The 16,968-nt window shown below is 41.9% G+C and overlaps 1 protein-coding gene across 1 annotated transcript in view; it reads right to left on the reverse strand.

Annotated features, from left to right (window-relative positions):
* Positions 1–15,675, reverse strand: part of LOC128366334 (RNA-binding motif, single-stranded-interacting protein 3-like) — a 120,887-nt gene extending 105,212 nt beyond the window's left edge. Inside the window, exon 1 of the mRNA XM_053327014.1 lies at positions 15,299–15,675. Within this exon, the coding sequence (XP_053182989.1) occupies positions 15,299–15,373 (75 nt within the window). The 5' untranslated portion in view covers positions 15,374–15,675. The remainder of the gene's footprint in view (positions 1–15,298) is intronic.
* Positions 15,676–16,968: the final 1,293 nt, after the last annotated feature.

Raw genomic sequence — 16,968 nt, forward strand, 5'->3', positions numbered from 1 at the left:
ACCATTGTTACCTAACTTTCACTGAAACAAATTGGATTTAGGCTTTAGGGATGTTTTTCGATTATTCGCTTACATTTTAATATAAATGCATTGTCTGCAAATTTTCCTAGCATAAGGGATGCCTTGGTTATGTGTATTTCTGTAGAATTGCCACCCACATCATAGCAACTCCTCAAATCACCAAGAATAAATATTCTGGAAAGATGATGAAACAAAATAACATTAAGAAAAATGCATTACAGATTAAGAATAATAGAATACAGCGAAGTTAGTATTTGGATGGTTTGGGAAATCCTGGGCAGTTCAGCCAATTTCAATAATGTTGGAATGAGTCATTCACCCAAAGTCATTGCTCAACCCAAAAACAACACAAAACAGTTAGAACTAGTGCTGAACAGGATGATTAAACATTAATGTCAGGAGTATAGAGAGTTTATATGAATCTGTTGAGTCTAAAATGAAAGTAAGCAGGAGCTAGCAGTGTACAGTAACAGTTACCTCAGAGAAACTGCTGTTCCTGCAGTCACTGTTCTCCTGAAGAGTGAAGAAGAAAATTGCTCCTGCAGTCAGATCTGTTGCTGTCAGACTCATACAAATCTACAGATGAGTGTGTCCACAGATGAGAGTAATACCAGCTGTGAAACTAAACCAAATGAACTAACATAGTTTATGAACATTGTCATCCTGGAGATGGTTTCACCTCCACATTATCAACTGGAAGAAAAGAGAGAGGCCGGCTGGATCAAACATTCAGCTCTACACGATGAGTAAAACGCAATTAGAACACATTACTTTGTGAGGAGTTACAGTATGCAGTTCTCTATCATCCAGCTGCAGTCCATGAAAACTGCTCCATGTTTATCTTGTTCATTTTATCCGTGCAATTCATTAATTCACAGACATGAGCCATTTCATTTCATCAGCTAAGTTTAACATTTTACTTCTCTAGCCTGAACAGATGCTGAGCTTTGCACAGCCACACACATACCTGGAATTCGGTACCAGTACTTTATTCTCTCTGTAAGTAATAGTGTATAGTATAATAACATGCTAACTACCTACTAGGGCTGGGCCAGAAAATAGATTTTTATATTAATCGCGATTTATTTATTTAATTAAAAAAAAATATATACATATATATATATATATATTTTGTATTTCTTATTTTCTAAAGACCAGCTAAATGTAGCGGTTTAGTTTATTGTAAGATGTTGGCGGATGAGAATGTTTTTTGTGAGGGCAGGTGCACAGATGTGATGTGATGCGTGTATTGTTTTTTGTAAATATGACTTATGATGTATTATCAAGTGTTTGGTTCAACCTGTTCTTGTTTAAGGAAAGAAAATCACAATAATTGAAATATAAAATTGCTGCTGCCCCCGCGACCCGACCCCGGATAAGCGGCAAGAAGATGGATGGATGGATGGATGAAATTGCAATACTTGGTCAAATCAAATCGCAATACTTGTTTAATCAGAATCGCAATTTAAATCGAATCGGGACCCAAAAATCGTTAGAGAATCGCACAATGGCATATCGGCCCAGCCCTACTACCTACTGGCCACTGGCCAGGCTGGTAAAATGGAGTATGTGTTTTTAAAACACACATTTACTATACATTCACTCTCAGTACTGCAAGGTACCGACATTTGGTCAGCACCCAACTCTAGTACTCACATGCTAAGCCTATTAAAGCACAAATAAACTATACACTACTTACAAAGCTAGGCAGCTGAGCATGTGCATACTAACATGTCATATATATACATATATGAACACAGAGATGCAGCCACCCAGGGTCTTAATTATTCATGTAGGAAGTAAAATCAATAAAATATGCAGATTGCAGCTGTACCACATGTAGCAGACAAAAGTCTCCTCTGATGGTTCAGCACAAAAGATAGCATGGTGGATGAGCTACAAGCACTACTGAAGAGTTCCAAAAAAAAGAACTATTAATTTAGTCTTGGCTTCAGATAACTCTCACATTGAGTTTGCCAAAATGTGACAGCCCATGGACTCATTCAACTGTGTTTTTAGCATAATTTTGTCAGCAATTAAAGATGGTTATTCTGAACTATACAAACACCAAGCCGATATTAAGCAAGTTTTTGCAGCTCTTTAAACCTTGGCTAAAGTGCAGCGAAATACATGTTCAGTATTTGAAAAAGCAAGAGGGCTGATGACTGGTTAGATTTTACAAGCACCGTTACCACGTTTGAATCTGTTCTGTTGTCTGTTCAAGTTAAATCAAGCACACCTAAAGCATTGAAAACCACTTTAATGTTATTTTTACCCTCAACTGTCAGTCTCCTACATACAGAGAGACTAATGTGAAAAGACAGTTCTGCAAGCTACTTAGCAAATGAACTATTATTCTTGGAGACTGCCTTGACTTTAAACGGTGGGGTGTCTGGGTGGGGGTGCTTGAATATGCAGTAATTCAGCTTCCCACTGGCAGAAACGGCAAGGTTATAAGTGTATTAAACGAAATAAAGATTTTTTTAAAACACAGCTGCGACGTAATCTATTTCCCATCTCCTCCACTGAGATAAAGAATCTGAGATATTCAGTAGGGACACACAGATCTGTGGATGACATTGTAAAACCTCTGTACTTTCCTTTCACAATGGCACTTCACAGTGGTAACACACACTATGTACAGAACAGAATATTGCTGAGATGTCAAAACAGTGATTAGTGTTCTCAGTACTGTTATAGTGGCTCTGCTAATCTGCTGCTTTATTGTACAGCTGCACCAATATCAGCAGCAGAGTAACTGCATCCAAGACTCGCACACAAAAATCCTATCCCAATGTCCTCAGCGTTGTCACACAAGTCTCTCTAACACTCACACACACACACACACAGTCAGTACAGAGTGCGCTGAAAGGCCAGGCGGTACAGCACGCCTCAGTAGTGTGTGCCAGCCTAATCTAGTCAGGCCTTTTATCCCATCGCCTCCCTCCACTTCCACTTAAGTCAACACTTCACTGAGAGCTACAAAGCCAGTTTGCACCCTCGACACACACGTACACATGCGCACACGTGCACACACTTTACTTCTCCTCCTTCGTTGTTAGTCTCTGTTTATCTCTCACTTTGGCACTCTCGCCTCATCTCTCTGTGTCTCACTTACAAGCACGAACACACATCTCGTACACGCACGCTCTTGAACACACGCAGACAACCAGTCACACACAAAAAACATACTTGCGCACACGCACTCTCACACAACTTTGAGAAAGGCTGGTAGTCTCTGAAGAGAACTGGTAGTGTGAATGAATAGAGGCTGAATGTAGCTTAACAATCTGTGCCCAGTCAACTGAGTTGGCCATTGCCCAGGCTGTGAGTTGGTACCCGAGAAAATAATTATCCACTCAACAAAGGTGTAACTACACAGTGATTATAGAGGTCCCTGTGAATTCAATGCATACTGGTTTAGTCAGCAAGTTTTCATACCTTAACAACAAAGATGGACCCTCCTCAGACAGGCCACTGTTCCAAAAACAACTCATAGGAGAGTTTTGCTGAACTGCCACCCTCATGGTTAGAGTTTGGTTATGGGTCAGGAACTTTTCATGACTAAAAGCACAAACTGTTTTGCACTTGTCAGAAAAAATGTTAACATGGGTCATTTTATGCATTCGCAAAAGAGCCTACTGAATTTTTTTGTGCAGAACTTCCAAAATATTTCTTCACGAAGGGTGTGGAGCGCCAGGAGAAGCACGCATCCAGGAAGTGCATGTAGCTTTAACTATGCTCTTCTTCATAAGTATTGGTGCCTTTATTCATAAATGTCAAGTTGAAATGTCACAAACACCAGACCAGCCTGCCACCGACAACACAACATGGTGATTTGGTGTTGTACTATCTTTAGAAAATCACTGGCATATGAGTAGACGCATACACGCAATCTCCCTCTCTCTCTCTCTCTCTCTCACACACACACACACACACACACACACACACACACACACACACACACACACACACACACACACACACACACTTACTAACTCACTGAGGGAAATATAAACAGCTTACTTTCAAGTGTCATTAGTGACCATTCACTTTGGATGTGCTCCCTGCAATCAGCAACAGCCTATGTTTGGACTGCCCTAACATGCATACCCACACCTCCCCCCCCCCCCCCCCCCCCCCCCCCCCCCCCCCCCCACACACACACACACACGGAGTTATGTAGACAGCTCTGATAAAAAGCATAAGAGCTCAGAAAAGTAATTTGACTGAGGACCAACAAAAGGAGTGTTTTCACAGGATAATCCCCAGCTGGGACTGCAGGGGTTCAGTGTGTGTTTGTGTAAGTGTGTGAGCGTAAGTGTGTGTGCGTGCATGTGTTTCAGAACCCTGGAGAGTGGGTGTCATTGTTTGTGTGTTTGTACTTGTGCAATTGTGAGTGTGTGTGTGTGGGATCAAGTCGAGCAGGCAGGGTTTTATTCAGGATTTCATTAGCAGGGAATAGGAGATGTTTGGCCTGGCCAGCCACCCCTGGCTCAGGGACAAGAGTGTGTCTGTAACCCAGCTAAACTGTCTGTATGGGCAAACACTGTGGCAGTTTTATGGACTTCAACTGTGTTTCTTTACATATTCCTCATAGACTGAAAAGGAAAGAGTGCCAAGGTTGAGCTCTAGAGTTTGTTCACACTGGGAGCTGTCCTCCTGTGCTTGTTGGATCAAGTGGAAAAACCAATGGGTGATGTTACGCCTTGAAATTGAAGCCAATGCGGAAGTCCCTTAAAGTGCAATACTAATGACAATCGCTAGATGCTGGCTCCAAAAAATCCCTGGCTCCAATAAACTCCCATTCAAAAAGTGTCAATGTCTCTTATGAAAAACGTAATTTTTTCGACAACTCGTTTAAGTCTCCATCTCTAAATTCTCTAAAAGCATGTTAGTGGTAATTTTGTAAATTATCACTCTGTTAATAAGATACGCTACTATTCAGCTTTGATGTTTGCTGTATGGATATTGATTAACAGCTATTTTGTTATCCTAATATTAAGGAAACTTTAAGGGAACAATTTAATTACATAATGAATAGACTACACAATTTCCTTTTAAAAATGCACTTCTCTAAGATGGAAAATACCCAATGCCAAGCATACAGAATATTGGCCAACTATTTTTTTGGCACATCGTCTTTCTGGTTTGCATTATCCAAGTGGTTCTACTGAGCTTTTTTTGTGATACCTGAGATAATTACTAATTAAGGTCCACCTTGTTTCATTAGTAATTGTGACATCTTAGAGGCCCATTCCATCAAGTCCACAGGTGATGACAGCTACTCTAAAGAAACTCTTAACATTGTTTCTTCCTCTAAATGTAGCAGAAGATAATCATTGGAACTGCTGAACTTATTCACTCTTTCTCCACTGAAAACTCTTTGCTACAGCTATCAGTTCTCTTATTGCTCTTTTCACTTTCCATAAATGGCTAAATTCAACAGGTCCACTTCTTTGGAGGATGAAGGAGGAGTAGTATAAATGATAAAATTGTTAGAATGTGTTGAAGATCACAGATTGATTCATTTTAACTGTGCAAAGGTATTCAGGAGTGGGATTTTTCCTTTAACATGCTTGACCTGCACTGCCTTGAGACAAGAATAGACATAGTAAAAGCTGTGAGGAGAGCAGTGAGAGTGAGAAAGGAAAAAGAGAGGAGAGAGAACGAGATAGAAGAAAGCAACAGCTAAGTAGGATGAGGAACAACAGATGGGGAAGAATCCCTCAGGCCATTCTTGCAATTATCTGTCCGGTCCCTGGTGTAGAGATCACTCGGCCACCAATGCGCAAACTCTCACACCCCACCCTGTCACACCCCACCCTGTCACACCCCTAGAACCGCACACCTCACCCCGTCACACTCCCATCAGGGAATTCACACAATGAATGAAAAAGGAGAATAAGAAATGAACCGACCACATTCCCAAGTCCATAGCAATAATGACATCATGCAGTATTTGAATAATGATAGCATGTTACAAATGAATATTTCTGTAACAAAAGACATGTGCCTTTTGCATTTTGCCAGAAATTGTAAAACCCACGCCTTTTCAGTTCTTCTGAAATATTATGTTTTACAGCATCTTGCCTCCAACAAATCTTTGCACTCTCCTGATCCTGAACAGGATATGCAGTTTTGAGGATGGATGAATGAAGGTACAAGAGAAATTACAGGCAAATTAAATGTAAAATTCATTATAGACCATTAAGTTGTTGTTGCTGTTACATCTGTACTAGCTGCTAAATTACAGCAGGCTTTCATGAAAAATCTAATTTTATTCATCAAGAAACTAAATCAACATCCTAATTACAGTGTCCTGGGTCAATTTGTGTGTACTTTAAAAAGGGAGTAAATGAAATACTGAACCACAACAATGAGAGATCAGTGAAATTAAACATGATTGCCTGTGGGTTGCAGGATAATGAATGCAGACCTGTCCATATGTGAGTGGCTGACCTGTCTCCCATGCCCATATTCTATACAAACTGCTTGACACAGGGATATATTGGGGGAGCAGGTTTGTGTCAAAAGGCTCTCACACAGGTTGTTAAAATCTGTCATGCTGGAACTGACCTTTAGATTATTGAAACCTAGAAAGACTAGAATTTGCCACACATATTTTAACATATTTTTTCACCAAAATACACAGCTTTTTACAATTTAACAAGTAGACTATAGTTAGAAATCACCTAACCAGCCAACCTTTGAAATCCAGTAAGAGCACGAAAAAAAGCAGTTTCCTTTGTTAATGGTACATTAATTTGTACGTAAAAAGCAAGAAAACAGAGGAAAAGGATTAAACATGGCTGATAATTTGGATGGGGAGATATTGGACAACACAAACTGCTCCGACAGCTCCTTAACAGTATAATCTTATACAGTGTGTGGTGTTCATACAGACTGTCTGGTGACCAGCAGCACCAACTTGTTCAGACTGAAACACGATCTATCCAATCATTTGTAAAGCCCAAATCATAATTACTCATTACATAATCAATTATAACCTTTATTTGTCCATTCAATGTAAAAAGAGGTGATAGACTGCTGGGCACCATATACACTGTCACACCATCTCTGAATCAAATACTGAACCATATGATGGCATATCAAGTACATGAACTCCTCTGATTTCAATCGATGCACATGGAGTTTTGAATTTATATTAAAAGGTTACAACCCATATAATGCAGAGATACTGACATTTGTAAAAAAAAATTGTGCAGAATCTACTTCTATCTCTAGAAACTAGATCAGCTTCAAGGCCAGAAGCCATACACTCTGTGCTGAATTACACACACACTTAAAATAGCTAATAACTAGAGGTTGTGCTCTTTGTCTCTCCCTTTTGATTCCAGCAATAAAGTCTTTGTCAGGCACTTAGCACCGGGTTCTAAAAGCTGGCACACTGATGGCCTGAGGAGTACATCTCAAAGAGTTCAGTGTGAGCCTTGGACACTTTTTACGCCCTAAGTGTTGCAGCTGTAAACTTCCTGTAAGTAAACTCAACTCCAAAACACCATTTGCCAAAACATCTGCGTACTATCTGGAATTATGTTTGCTGCCGGACAATATTAGATCATTAGACATTCTATCAGGAAGTGTTGGGGACTGTTGGAGCCCTCAGCAATTTCCGTGGTGTAACAGTTTGAGGTAGAGGGCTCTGACAGGAGCTTTTAAGAGGCAGAGAATCCATTAGACAGGGGTCGCTACAAAGTGGCCAACTATTAAAAATGCAGCAGCACCATTATTTCCTAACCCAGCCTACAACTTCTGTCTCCTTCACTGCATTACTCTTTATTTCCCTTTGGATCTCTTATCAGTAAGAATGATTTTTTTTCGTTAAAGCCATCTGTTCTCTTTTTGATATATCTCACTCTGCTCTCCTTCACATCCCTTTTTCTGTCCTATCCTTCTCTTTCTCTCCCTCCTCCGCATATTTTCTATTACAAAACTGGCAGGTGTGAGCCTCTCTCACCCCCCCGTGCATGTGCTGACCCGCTGAAGCTTTTTCACTCCAATTCAACAGAAAGAGAGAGGCAGTGGTCAACGTCCGCTACTGTACTGAGACAAGAATAGAACAGCCCACGGAGAATAATAAATGGACATATATGGGTGGTTAGGAGAGTCCCTTTTAAGCAGTAAAAACTACCCAGGCCCGGCAAACTGAACAGATGGTAAGAGAGAGGGATAGAGAGAGAGAGAGAGAGAGAGAGAGAGAGAGAGAGAGAGAGAGAGAGAGAGAGAGAGAGAGAGAGAGAGAGAGAGAGAGAGAGAGAGAGAGAGAGAGAGAGAGAGAGAGAGACCAGAACACAGTGGGAGAGGCAGGAAAAGAGAGAGTGAGGAAAGGAGAGAGAGAGAGTGTTGGGTAGTGCATTAGAAGAAAGCAACATTAGGACATTCTCTATTCTCTACATTGGCATATGATGCTATCAGGAGCAGAAAAGGGAACCAAACATGAATAGCTAGGTCTTAAACAACAAGCACATGATAATACTGTCAGAGTTGGTTGTAAAACTACAACTGATGCAGGCGGACGTGTGAGGCTGAGCAGAACGCATGCTGTGCTATAAACCCTATACTCTCTGTTTACTTTACACGACACACACACACACTCACACACAATTCAGTTTCTGTGTGTTTGTGTGATGCGTGCTGCATAATTCATGGTCGCTGTTACTGCTAAGGCAAAGTACTTCATGTTATGACAAGAAGAAGAACAGAAGTGTGGAAGGAAACGAGCAAGGAGGGAAGGAAGGAAGTAATGTGAAAGAGAGGGCAGCGAGTAAAAATGAGTGTATGAGTTAATAAATTTTTTTTGGTGTCTTTTTTAGTGTACACATGCATATCTCCGTGCTGTGCGTGTCCCTCTTTCTCCCCTGCCTTTATGATGTTTACTCATTACTGCTAAGCCGACCACTGACCACGTTTATCTAGCACATAATAGAGAGTAATTGAATGTGAAAAGCTCTTTTTTTTTTTTTTTGAAAGGATGAAATATTCTATTTAGATGTCCGGGCGTGTCCGCATGTGTCATTACTTTGTTATCAGCTGAATGCTGTTTCTCATTACCCTAATTAAAGCTCCTTGTGTGCCACTGAGCATATTAGCACACTGATCTGCAGCAAACTAATGATGGGCTGGTTGATAGTGTGACTTTTTTTTCTCTTTCAACCTCTCTCTTATCTAGCTCTTAGTGATTATCATCAAAGATTCACATCCTCAGTCAATCATCATCAGAGGCTAAACGGATATAAAAAACTTGAATAGCTCTACTACAGTCAGAGGCTCACCATGCATGCATATATAGATGATAGTTCAAGCATAAGCGTGTACTGTATATATATATATATAGAGAGAGAGTTGTAAAATCATGTGCAAAGGCAAAGTGGAGCAGCAACAGCAGAGAATAGAGCCATAAGAGGAGAGAAGAGAGAGGTGTGCAGCAGGTAAAAGTATGTCTTACTGATTATCAGAAGCTTTAAGCTGAGAGAGAACAGGTGTGAAAAGAGAGAAAAACAAAAAAAAAAACAAGAAAACAGTTGCAGTCGTATGTCAACAATGCTATTTTTCTGCTTCTTAAAAAAGGAGCATGTCAGATTTTGTTGTAATTGCTGTGATGACATTATTCCACCCTGATCAAGACAAAAACGCATCAAAAAGTCAGAGCAACAATCATGAGACACAATCATTTGTTTTGAACTTTAATTTGGTCCAATTAGGGATTTCACTGAACGATTTCCTGCAAAACATGAGGAAAAATGCTCTCAGCTGATTACTAAATCATGCCCGCTAAGACACAGAACGGGCATCAACTGGAACCAGCTCACAGAGGCAATTAAGAAAATCCTGATCCTTGATTGTACTTAAGAATGATAGATTTGAGCTATTGCTTGTAGGGGTAAAGTCCCTCTAGCTATACCCTCTGGTTAAATTTTAACTAATCACACAGAGAACGCAACAATGCAGCTGCGCCTGAGCATTATCCCCTCCCTCCTATCCCCTCAAACTCTCTTATAGCCATGATTAAGGGCCACTAGGCTCATATAAGAGCACATGCTGTCCCTGCCCACTCCCTGCTAATGTACACTAATTGTACCTATAGCCCATTATAGAGGCAGAGCAAGAGCAATTCTCTGTTTTATAGCCTCACATTTACACACACTCTGTCTTGTGGCTAAGCATTGTTAGTTTAGTCATTTCATAACTGCCTTTGTGTGAAGATGGTGCATGCATGTGTGTGTGTGTGTGTGTGTGTGTGTTTAAGATTGCTATTGTAAGAGAGGAAAAGAAGCCTGTGCGCAAATACACACACGATTGATTTCCACAGGAGAAGAGCCTCCACTCTCTGGAATCAAGATTAATAAGAGGCCATTTACATCTCCAATCAGATCAGTAAGCAAGACAGAGGGAGAGGGAGAGGGAGAGGGAGAGGGAGAGGGAGAGGGAGAGGGAGAGGGAGAGAGGGAGAGAGGGAGAGAGGGAGAGGGAGAGAGAGAGGGAGAGAGAGAGAGAGACAGAGAGAGAGAGAGAGATTGTTGGAAAGTGTGAAAAAGAGCTTGTGAGACAAGAAGGTAAAAAGCTAGTATATGGCTAGACCGTGTATGAAATGCTAAAGGGCTTTAAATTTGAAACGATAGATACAGGAAGTGGCGACACGTGGCGACAACTGACCAAGGCGAGTGATGAAGATACACCATTGGTCTTCGGCGTCATTCGTCCGACCAATGATTTAACTTCATCACTCAGTCAGTGACTCACTCACTCAGTCAAGGACAGACATTTATGTTCATGTTGATCTCTGTGGTCCAGCCAAAAAAAGAGACCACACAATACTACCCATAAGTCTTTGTCTGCTTTTGTCCATTGTACACAAAGAAAAAAGCTTGAAAGCCACCTGCATGCCTACATTCTCTCTCTCTCTCTCTCTCTCTCTCTCTCTCTCTCTCTCTCTCTCTCTCTCTCTCTCTCTCTCTCTCTCTCTCTCTCTCTCTCTCTCTCTCTCACACACACACACACACACACACTCTTCATATTTGAAGTCAAAAAGCAGCACAGGCAGATCAAACACTATGCCGTTGTCAAGGTCCATATAGATGTATAAGTGAGGTATTGTATGGGGCCTCAGACATGCACACACACACACACACTGAACTATTCCACTGGGACCCTGAGAGCTTTAATGACAGCAAGCTAAACTGAGAAGGGGTCAGGCAGGGGGGTCACTGTTCACTGCCGCACACACACACACACACACACACACAGACACATAGACACATAGACACATACATAATATCAGAGGCGCCCCTCCTGCAATTCACATTCTGAAATACAAATTTGAATGAAAAATCATTTTTCTTACTGTTGTGTTGTGTGTGTATAAGTTACAGTATTGTTCTTACATAAATCATACATAATTACAGAAATGTGCGGTGACTAATGAAAAAGCGCTGTCAACAATCTTTGTCTGCGTGCTGAAGGGCGTACTGTCCTCCACCCGATGGCGGTTAGTGTGTAATATGATAAATACTAGGCTGGATCAGCTGGAGGGTTGAACTTTTGTGAGTGTGGTCGGGATAAGTAATAAGGTTAGGGTTAGGGTTAGGGTTAAGCGCACAATGAAGAAACACAACGCTTACAAATCTTGCACGAGTTGCACGTAAATTGTCTTTCAGGCTCATCCAATCACGCACCAAATGTGTAATATCCTCGGCACTTCCTGGTGGCACCTGATTGGTTCACACTGCACACTTTTTCACAGAACATTTTACACCCAATAAATGTTGCCAGATTGAGCGATATCCCACCCAACTGTTGCTTCCATATACCCAATAAAGACAGGCAAAACATACAGGGCTCATAGTAGTACTGTGGTGATAATTGTAAAGTGAAAGCAGTTGCTAAGTGGCCACTAAAAGATACTATTTTAAACTTTTAGAGACTGTTAGCCTATCTGCTAGCCACCAGCTGCTCGCTCTCGCTAAATTGTACGGTGCTTGCTCGCGCCCAAAATACACAGAGCTATTCAGGGCCGTAGCCCCACCTAGTGGAAGAAAATCACAAAACGTCACTGCAGGATGTTACTGCACAAACGATTTATACACACACACAGTATATAGAAGTGTGCAATATAAATTCAGCACAGTGACAGTCAAAGGTATGGGTTCATGTACAGCCACGGATACAAAGCTGACATACAGATTCAGGTTTTATTCATATACGACACACACACACACACACACACACACACACGCAGGCAGGCAGGCGCAGCTGAGAGGGAACACTAGGGAAGGTAGGATCCAATTTGATTTGACCTTGACAGCAAAAGGAGGGAGGGCTGGTGGGATGGAGGGATGGAGGGATGGATGGTGTGTACGGAATGAAGTGATGGTCTAGGCCAGATGCCTGTTGCAGATACTTGAGAGAAATGAGATGACCCTGAACTGATGGAGATAAATCATAGAACAAGAGACAGCAGTGTGACACGGTGACATCTGTACATATAAAACACTGTGACAGACGTGCATCAAATGTTGAAGTTAATCTAACATACATAATATCGTCTGTAATCACCTGACAAATCACCAAGCGAATTCATTAGATGCCCTGGATTCACTGATAAGGCTGTGAAGAACTGCTTAATTACTCAAAATAAGGGTATATCTTATTACAAATATGATGCAATCACAATGATTTCACTCAAGAAATAAATACTATTAATGCACCCAACCAAAAATATAATGTTAAAAATGCTGCCAAAACTGCCAAAAGGTTTTTTTGTCTGATACAAAAAGATAGTGGTTATTTGATTTAATTCAGCCTCGAGAGAGAGAAAAAAAAAGACAAAACCCCTTTTACAAAGAGACAATTAGCATACACATATTTTTATATTATTCAGTAGCAGACATGCATTTACTTCTCCAGATTAGCAAACAAGAAGGCGCGCTTATCATTGTAGACGTTTATTACGACCACATCACAGATGTGCATTAACAAGCAGTTTCCAGCTTCTGTTTGTTCATCTTGAGCACACTTAAAAACATCAGACAGCTCCCAGATGTGAATGTGCGCAGCTCTGAGATCAGCAGAAGGGGTTGGCAGTTTGCAGTAGAGTGCACATGTCATCTGCAAAAGTAGTCTCGCCGTTAATTGAAAAAAAATATTTTCGTTTCGAAACTGAAGTTGAAGAGCTGCTACTGTAGATGTGTTTAAGCAAACTAAATGTTTTCATTTTGCGGAATAAAATACGTTAGTCAGTGACAGCTTCATGACTTAGTTACAGATGTTTTTCTGATACATTGTAGTTGATCAGTATCAGCACTATTAAATCAATTTCATTTCCAATCCTTGTCTCTTTTACCTCATTGTGCTCAATCTCCCCCAGCATTCATATGTACAGTTATTGTTCATAAAGTGACATTATCCACACACTGTGGCAGCGAGGCATGTGTTATAAAAAGTTAACAAGCAGTCAAAATGTCTTCAATGTGGAACCATTTTTAAATTGGAAAATTAAAGCAGCCTAACATTCAATTGTAATCTTTGTGTTTTGTGAGGTGGCAGTTAACCGCCTCTTTCAACATGACAAATTTGATACTGCACCAATTTCAACTGTGATTGTGCTTTAAAAGTTATTTTTAGGGTGTTCTGTCTTTTTGGTCAGTGGTTTTGTAATTTTGAGAGATATTTTTATTTTTACAGTTTGTTAAAAATAAATGAAAGACATGAAAGTGTGCAGATGCGGAGCCATGCAGGTACTCTCTTAATAGAAACCTCTTAGAAACTGCTCTGATCTGACCAGTTGTATAATTGTGTGCACTGTGAACCTGTTTTAATGTAGACAAATATAAATATGTATCAAATTTGAACTTTGTTTTTTAAATGAAAGAAGATGAATCAGGATTGAAGGCCACAAATGTTTTGTTGGTTGAACTAATACTCAAGACTGGTACATAATCTTTTGCTATTGCAGTGAATCCATCATGCAGTCTGCATTTGGTCCTTGTCCAACATATTTTTAACTATAGAGCAATAATTTTCTCACCTGTTCTTCCCACACTGTGTCCGCCCAATAGCATGATCTCTCTATTCTCATAGCATTCCTCGCCTACACTTTTATCTTTGCTCCTCTCTCCATCTCTCTTGCCTACTGACATGTACACATTTACTAAATATTGCAACAAACCTGCCAACTCCTCACACTTACTATCACACGGAAGAAAAAAAAAACAAATGAATCACGGCAGACAAAGGGAATGGCGGGCCGGGCGATATGATGCAGAAGCAATCGATCAGGCCTTTGAAATCCATTTTCCTTGTCTTGGTGGTAGAAGACTCAAGGTGTTTGTGTGTGTGTGTGTGTGTGTGTGTGTGTGTGTGTGTGTGTGTGTGTGTGTGTGTCTGTGTGTGTTAATATGTGTGTATCTTAGCGTATGCATGCTGTGTGTGAGTGAGACAATTGGAATAAAACAGAAAGAACAACAATGAAGAACGAAAACCCACCGGAACTCAGTTTTCTCTACTTTTGGTTATCAGAGGACTATATCAGGTTCAATCAATCACATCTACAAACACGCTATCGTGGCTGAGCGTGGCCTGGAAGTACAGGGTGGGGATGGCCAAGGAAGAGAGGGATAGATAGAGAGCGGTGATGGTGGTGGGGTGACAGAGATGGAGAGGGAACAAAGTGGGAGAGAAAACAAGGGCTGAGGGAAGGGTGGGCCTCATGCCCTGAACTTGAACTTCGAGCTGGTGGGGTCGGAGAGCGGGAGGATGGGGTCAAGAGCTGAGTGGGGGAGTGGAGGGAAAAGGAAAAAAAAACCCAGCAAAGTGACACCAATAACTCTCTGCTCAGACACAAATGAGGGTGAGGAGACAAGGGGCCTGTTTAGCAATCTGTACTGTGAGGCAATTTCAGCTTCTAACTCTGCTTATTTTTAATACTGTTGTAGCCTAGTGTCCAAACTGAGTACATTTTTAGCGCTGATAAAATACTATCTTTCTCTTTTGATATGCTCACAACTTGACAATTTTTTTTGGATCCTTGTCTATAGATAAAGCACACTGCATAGTTGAGGGAAAAATTACTTGTAAACCAAACACTTGTGAAATTTTTTTTTAAAGAGGTAGCAGATAGAGTTCATTAAGGAGATGATCAAAAGACGATCCTGAGACCTGCTTAAAGATGAAACACTAATGCATTTGCAACACACAAGCCTGTTTATTGCCTTTGAAGTAGATGGGTAAAATAGGTCAACGCTGCTGACCATCTTACCTTGGTCTGGAGATAGTGGGGGTAGTAGTAGGTGTAGTGGGGGTACATTGGCTGCTGCTCCAAACGTTTTCCCATGTAGCTGGAATCCAACTGAAGGTCCTGGTGGCTGGAGATAGAAGCTCACAGGTGGGGTACGATCACTCTGAGGGTCTGGCCTGGAGCCTTCTGACGACTGTTTCCAAGTGTCGAGGACGCCGAAAGAAAACGCTCTCCTCTTGCCGGTGAAGGTGTGCGTGTTTGATAAAAAGCACAGAGGAAGGAACGGATAGAGGAGCTGATGGTACTTCAAATTTGAGTCTGTCTACTTGTCTGGGAAGCTCACAGGGAACCTCACAAAAAAACAAGTCCTTCCGTAGGTCTGGAAAGAGAGACAGAGGGAATCCGGAGTAGCAGCAAAAAAAAAAAAGGGGGGGGGGGTTGGAGGAGGAGAAGGAGGTAAAGGGAAGAAATATATGAAAGGATAGTAGGAGGCAATACAGGAAACAACAGGGGGGAATGAACAGCAGGACAGAGGAAGACGAAAAGGAGAGGGGAGAAGAAGAAGATGATGAGGAGGAGGAGGAGGAAGAGGAGAAGGAGGAGGAAATGGATGGGATCCGGTTGCCGGTTCCTTGCACTCTCCGCTCTAAAAATCACACTCACTCTTCTCTCTTCTTTGCTGCCCTGAACATGCCCCTCAATTTGCTTTCCAGCGTCTCTCTCCGTCTCTTTCTCTCTTTCTGTGTATCCGTTTCCTTGTCTCGTTCTTCCTCCCTCTCTTTCACTCTCTCTCTCTCTCTCTCTCTCTCTCTCTCTCTCTCACACCAGACGAGACCCTGATCCCGCCGGGAGCTCGGCTGTGTCCTGGAGAACACACGCTGTCCTCTGCTCTATCCTCTAAAGACAGTGAAATCAGTGGTGAACTCACACATGGATGTGGAGCTGGAGAGGAGAGGAGAGGAGGAGATGGGGAGGAGGAGGAGGAGGAAAGAAGAGGAGGAGGAGAGAGGGTGGTCTGAAGCTGAAGCTGTGCCTTTTTTCTTACTCTCTCTCACTGCCTCCCTCTTTTGTTAAGCTCCGGGGATAGATAGGTAGATATCGCTGGAGCCCGGCGTGGATGATGAGCAAAAGAAAAAAAAAAGCCTTGGTAAAAACTCCTCTTGCTCAGGAAGAAGCAGATATCCAGACGCGCACTCACACAGAGGAAAATCCCTTCTGATCCACAAGGTGCCTCCTCTAACTCTCTTCTCTTTTCTTCTCTTCCCTTCTGCGATCCTTCTCTTTCTTCTCAGGCTCTCTCCCTGACGGCTTGCTTCCCACTGCGCCTGGCAGCCGTCACTGTGTGTGTGTGTGTGTGTGTGTGTGTAAGTGGTGGTGGCGGCGGCGGTGGTGGTGGTGGTGGTGGTGGCGGCAGCAGTGGTGGTGGTGTGTGAGTGTGGTATGTGTGTGACTGTGCATGTAACTGAGAGGGGAGTGTGTTTGTGTGGCTGTTGCCGTCTGCTCCACTCTGCGTGCTGAGGCATAGAGGGGCTCGGCTTCAGCGCAGCTATGCTCCTCCCTCCCTCTCTCTCTCTCCCTCTCTCTGTCTGTGTCGCTCTCCCTCTGTGTTTTTCATGGAACTATAGAACAGTGGGAGTGGTTGGTCCTGCCCTAATTCAAGCCCTGGTGTGTGTGTGTGTGTGTGTGTGTGT

Source organism: Scomber japonicus, chromosome 10 (assembly GCF_027409825.1).
Source record: "Scomber japonicus isolate fScoJap1 chromosome 10, fScoJap1.pri, whole genome shotgun sequence".
Lineage (NCBI taxonomy): Eukaryota > Metazoa > Chordata > Actinopteri > Scombriformes > Scombridae > Scomber > Scomber japonicus.